Source organism: Nerophis lumbriciformis, linkage group LG01, assembly GCF_033978685.3.
Source record: "Nerophis lumbriciformis linkage group LG01, RoL_Nlum_v2.1, whole genome shotgun sequence".
Lineage (NCBI taxonomy): Eukaryota > Metazoa > Chordata > Actinopteri > Syngnathiformes > Syngnathidae > Nerophis > Nerophis lumbriciformis.
In genome coordinates this window covers 54,171,808-54,177,807 of record NC_084548.2, presented here as the reverse complement: position 1 = coordinate 54,177,807, position 6,000 = coordinate 54,171,808, and the positions used below count along the sequence as shown (strand labels likewise).

Below are 6,000 nucleotides of genomic sequence, written 5' to 3'. Positions count from 1 at the left end.
ACTATCCAGGACTTGCTCAAACAATCACCAGGTAGCATTTGTGAGCAGATAAGTGAGAAAGAGATGATGCAGAATTATCAGGTCGTTAGTGCGTTCTTCACTCGCGCTTAATGTGAACACTGAGGCAAATATAACACCTTCCATCCATACATTTTCCACCGCTTGTCCCTTATTTTCTGTAATAGTGAGTTATCCTTCTTTTTAAAAATAACCACTCTCTATAGACTTCAGTCATGAGCCCCATTTTTCAAAACTTGGCCAGCTAAAACTCAACTGGCTGCAAAACCAAACACCACGAGAGAAGAAAATGTGCTCGCTTTAAATAGCTTCTCTAATTAGTTTGAGTCTTTTGAATTGAGCCACGGTGTATTAATGTATTTACAACAACACTATCAATCATTGAGCCAAAAAACCCCAACAAAAGAACTCCCTTACGCGTTATTTCAATGTATTATTTATTCCCCTCCCTTTTGTCCAAATGCACTATTGACAAAGATACACATGTTCATCAGACATGGCTGCATTTATAATATCTTGCAGACTTGCATTGGGGACATCAGATCAGACAGCTTGTGGGTACAGCAGAACTTGTAGTGCGTTTATTGCATCATAAAGCATACATTAAAAGGACAGGTAGTGCAAACATACTCAAATATACCTGAGCAGTTATCCTAAAGTCTCAGCTTCTGCCTCCACAATGCTCAACTTTATATATTGCATAAAGGACATTTAAGAAAATGTGCTTTGGGGTTTTCCAGACAATTGTGACCATTATTTGGAAAAATAGTTACAATTTTGTTTAATTGAAAGAAGGTGCTGTGGTCGCTCTGCTCTGTCTTGTGAAGAGAAACTACAGGTGAAACCCAAAAAAATTAGAATATCGTGCGAAGGTTTGTTTATACCAGTCATTAAATTAACAAGGTGAAACTAATATATGACAGGCTCATAACATGCAACTGAATATATTTTAGGACTTCTCTTGATATCATTTTGATGATTATGGGTTACAATTTATGGAAACATCGACTTGAACATTTCAGAAAATGTGGGTTTTTCAAAGACTGTAAACCATGATCATCAAAACTGTAACAAATAAAAGCTTGACATATATCACTTTGTATGTAACGAGTTTTAAATTAGGGGTGCACAAAACAATAGATTTATAACTGGATCGCTACTTTTATTGCTGCCGACACTAAATCGATTCAAAATTTTCAAAAATCCATTTAAAAAAAATGTTTTTAGGATAAAAATAATTTGAAAAAATACATTTTTGGGCATTCTCCGTGCAACCAGAAGGAGTTTTTCTATACTGTCACCTATTTTTTTTTTTAAATTTTAATATAATTATTGTACCAAATAATCCAATTCTGAATCGAATCATCACCCCAGGAATCGGAATGAATCGTTAGGTGCCGAAAGATTCGCATGCCTAGTTTATATCACATTTTAGTTTCACGTTTGAAGTTAAATTGCAGAAATGGTCTTTCACATGACATTAAAATGGTTTGAGTTTCACCTGTATGCTGCAAAACTCAATGCATATATCAGCAGCAGGTTTTACATGATTGCAGTATATCATTCTGAAAAGAACAGTGCACAAAACATGCGTTCTGTGGCGTCCATTATAGATTTATGTGCTGAGACTTCTCTGCATTATGTGCAGCTTGATTATAACAATAATAATACTAATAATTATAATCATATCTGCATATACAATCTGTACACTGACGCTTTGATTGTGTGATTGGTTACATAGGCTGTTGTGAGGATGGTCCTGCAAAGAAAGCCCTTCTAGTGGAACATCAATATACAGCAATTATGTCATGCATTTATACTATTTACAATAATTGCTGTGTCACGTTGATCAGTTTTACATGATGATTGCATGCACTTGTGGAAGTACAATTAGCCAAGGCGGCAAAACAAACGGAAATAAAGTAAATAAAAACTGCAACTTTTTGATGGAGCTGTTATATGTTTATACTGTAAAATGATTGTAAGTTGATATTTTGTATTTCAAATGCTGCACTTGTATTATTTCCAGGTGGTAGAGAACCTTGTAATAAATTAAACATACCACAAGAGGTCGCACTCTTAGCAGGTAGTAGTAGAGCTGGACAACTGGCAAGTTCATACCAAAAAGGCAAAATAACTCTACAGTAAGTTCACTGGGGAGTAAAAACCTGACTATTATTACATTTCATCACATTAAAGTCTTTAAATAAGATATGGTCATCTGCTTTTGATGACATACTGTATATTTCAAGACATAAAAATAAAGTGTACAAAATTAATGAAGAAGGTAGTTGTGGCGAGAGTTAATGTTTTTACTCTCCATATAGAAAAGCTACAACTAAGAGTCGTTCATAGTAAAGTAGGTCGAAAGGAGCGTTCAAGTCTATAAATTCCACCTCTGGAGTTAGGAAACGACAGCTCATTTTAAAAGTGACTTCCAGTTTTTATCTGTTGATGGTATACAATTTTTGGTATGTATTGTACTTTCAAGCATTTAAATAATAATAGTAATGACATTAAAAGCCCCGAATAAAAACACACATTTTCGTTCATACTTAATTGGAAGTTTGGAGTTTAATCACATAACTGTGGCGATAATGCAAAAAGGCTGTTGATTTGCCACTTTGTGCTTGTCATGCATTACCGTGTGATCAGCTACTACAGTATATTAGTCCAGATATGAACTTGATATATTAGTTTATATAAAACAAAACAAAAAAAAGCTACGGAATATTAGAAGGAAATAAAGCCACTTCACTGTGTTGCCAACTGACAACTAGACATATTTGTGCCTTTTTCAGGAAACATTTGGTTCAAGTGGAATGTCAGCTCACAGTAGAGCTGTAGAGATGGAAGACAGAGAAATACGTTGCTCAGAGGGATGAACCCTTTTCATATATGACAACTTTGCTACACTATTCAACTAACTGATCACTAACACAGACTGACCTTTATAAGCATGTCATTTGATGAAGATAAGTGCTGAATCACCTTGCTCGCGTCAAGGTCGGCCACCTCTGAGGAGGACGCGTGGGCTGGCTCAGCTTTGCCAGGTGAAGGGCGGAGGAGAGTGGTCGTGACTTTCATCAGCAGGCGTGATCGGAGGTGGCGTGCAATGTCTGCTCTGCTGTACTGTGTTCAGGTATGTATTGTGCAGCTGTAGAAAGCGACCCTGAGTAGTCACGTGGTGTTGGGACCAGGGGGCAACCCCCTAGGGGGCAGCACTGAGGTGAAGGCGCTCTCAATGATGGGGCGTCCCTCATCCCCCTAGGATGTGGCTGCACCCTTTCCATCCAATCGCTCGGACTTGAGGATGGAGAGACGAGGGCCTGCTGCAGCTGCTGCCCCCTGGTGGTGCCCTTGTCCCTGTGCTGTGCAGCCTCAGCCAACAACTAGGCTACCTAAAAAGACAGCAAACATTACTAATCCTTGCTTTCAAATGTTACACCAGTGAGAGGATGACCGTTTTAGCTCACCGTTGTCAAAGGGAAGGATCACTCGATCAACTCCTGAGTCTCAGAAAACTATACGATGCATTTGAAGTGTTAATAATGTTGTCCATCAATGCTGCATGATGTCACCTGTGTACATTACCTGCTGGCTGGAGTTAGCAGAAGGTGGGGTGATGACGCTTTGGTCCTGTATGGGGTTGACTGGGGCAGAACAAGGAAGGTGTGTAGCACGCCAATAAATGTCCAAATACTCAGCCAGATGTTCACATGCGTCTTCCAGCTGGTTCTCATCCAGGATGACGTCAAACATTTCCTGATGAGTCAAAGACGAGATCATTGCATGAAAGACATCTTCATTTAATAATAAAACAAAGTCTCTTATTTTAAAGGGGAACATTATCACAATTTCAGAAGGGTTAAAACCATTAAAAATCAGTTCCCAGTGGCTTATTTTATTTTTCGAAGTTTTTTTCAAAATTTTACCCATCACGCAATATCCCTAAAAAAAGCTTTAAAGTGCCTGATTTTAACCATCGTTATATACACCCGTCCATTTTCCTGTGACGTCACACAGTGATGCCAATACAAACAAACATGACGGAAAGAACAGCAAGGTATAGCGACATTAGCTCGGATTCAGACTCGGATTTCAGCGGCTTAAGCGATTCAACAGATTACGCATGTATTGAAACGGATGGTTGTAGTGTGGAGGCAGGTAGCGAAAACGAAATTGAAGAAGAAACTGAAGCTATTGAGCATATCGGTTTGAACCGTATGCAAGCGAAACCGACGAAAACGACACGACAGCCAGCGACACGGGAGAAAGCGAGGACGAATTCGGCGATCGCCTTCTAACCAACGATTGGTATGTGTTTGTTTGGCATTAAAGGAAACTAACAACTATGAAGTAGGTTTACAGCATATGAAATACATTTGGCAACAACATGCACTTTGAGAGTGCAGACAGCCCATTTCAGGCGCGCTAAGAACATATATTTTTCCACGATTTCAGCACTCAGGTTAACCATACCTAAATAGACACAAAATATTGCATTACACAAGACTACCCGAATGTACTCGAATGATTGAAAAAAATAAATGTTTTTAAGCTAAATTATTGGTAAACACAGTTTATGTATAATAATTTACGTAAAACCGCGAGTAATGAATAAAGTTTTCATCAATTAATGTATTCTGTAGACATACCCTCATCCGCTCTCTTTTCCTAAAAGCTGATCTGTCCAGTTTTGGAGTTGATGTCAGCATCTGCTTTGAGTGTCGCAGGATACCCACACATTCTTGCCATCTCTGTCGTAGCATAGCTTTCGTCGGTAAAGTGTGCGGAACAAACGACTGACCATTTCGTCGGCTTTCCCCACAGCCTCGTATTTTGAAAAAATTTCGTCCAATTTCTTGCCACTTTTGCATCTTTGGGCCACTGGTGCAACTTGAATCCGTCCCTGTTCGTGTTGTTACACCCGCCGACAACACACCGACGAAAGTGAGAAAATGGCGGATTGCTTCCCGATGTGACGTCACGTTGTAACGTCATCGCTCCGAGAGCGAATAATAGAAAGGCGTTTAATTTGCCAAAATTCACCCATTTAGAGTTCGGAAATCGGTTAAAAAAATATATGGTCTTTTTTCTGCAACATCAAGGTATATATTGACGCTTACATAGGTCTGGTGATAATGTTCCCCTTTAAATGTATCAGGCAAGGAACCATATCCCAGCTGCACTGGGGTGGAAGTCAGGGTACACCCTGGACAAGTCGCCACCTCATCGCAGGGCATTTTGCACTCGGCTGGTCTAAAAAATCAGTGTGCGAATCAATCAACATAAAAGATGTTTAGCAGACTCACGGATAAATGTATAATTTATATTTTAATAGGGATTCCAATTAATTGTTTACTCACTTTCCTCGACAAGATTAGATAAAGTCAGAGTGAAAAAGTTGAAGTCCCAACGATAATCACACACACACTAGGTGTGGTGAAATGATCCTCTGCATTTGACCCATCCCCATGTTCACCCCCTGGGAGGTGAGGGGAGCAGTGAGCAGCAGCAATTGCTGCGCTCAGGAATAATTTGGTGATCCCATCCACTACCTTCAACCACCTTTGGAGGTCGGTTTTCCTTAAAGTTAAAGTGCCAATGATAGTCACACACATACTAGGTGCGGTGAAATTATCCTCTGCATTTGACCCATCCCCACAGGGGAGCAGTAAGCAGCAGCGGTGGCCGCGCTAGGGAATCATTTGGTGATTTAACCCCCAATTCCAACCCTTGATGCTGAGTGCCAAGCAGGGAGGCAATGGGTCCCATTTTAATAGTCTTTGGTATGACTCAGCCGGGGTTTGAACTCATGACCTTCCATTCTCAGGGCGGACACTCTAACCACAAGGCTACTGAGCAGGTGTGGCCACTGAGCAGGTGGATAGCACTCCAAAACTGAAATCAACATCTGTGTTCGCGAGCCACCCGCGTAAAGAGAACGGTGTCACAACCACAACTCTGTTCAGTTCTCCA

General features: G+C 40.1%; 1 protein-coding gene across 2 annotated transcripts in view; it reads right to left on the bottom strand.

Moving 5' to 3' along the window:
- Window positions 1-465: 465 nt before the first annotated feature.
- The window catches only part of cacnb3b (calcium channel, voltage-dependent, beta 3b), a 36,754-nt gene continuing 31,219 nt past the window's right edge, over window positions 466-6,000 (bottom strand). Inside the window, exons 12-15 of one of the 2 annotated variants that reach the window (XR_009817906.2) lie at window positions 3,613-3,783; window positions 3,495-3,542; window positions 2,968-3,419; window positions 466-2,859 (exon numbers count right to left, since the gene is read on the bottom strand). Coding sequence is in view for 1 of the 2 variants with exons in the window: in XM_061986800.2 (XP_061842784.2) it covers window positions 3,513-3,542; window positions 3,613-3,783 (201 nt within the window). In the remaining variant the exon portion in view is untranslated. Of the gene's footprint in view, window positions 3,420-3,494; window positions 3,543-3,612; window positions 3,784-6,000 lie in introns of both variants that reach the window. The other variant, XM_061986800.2, reaches the window with a different exon arrangement.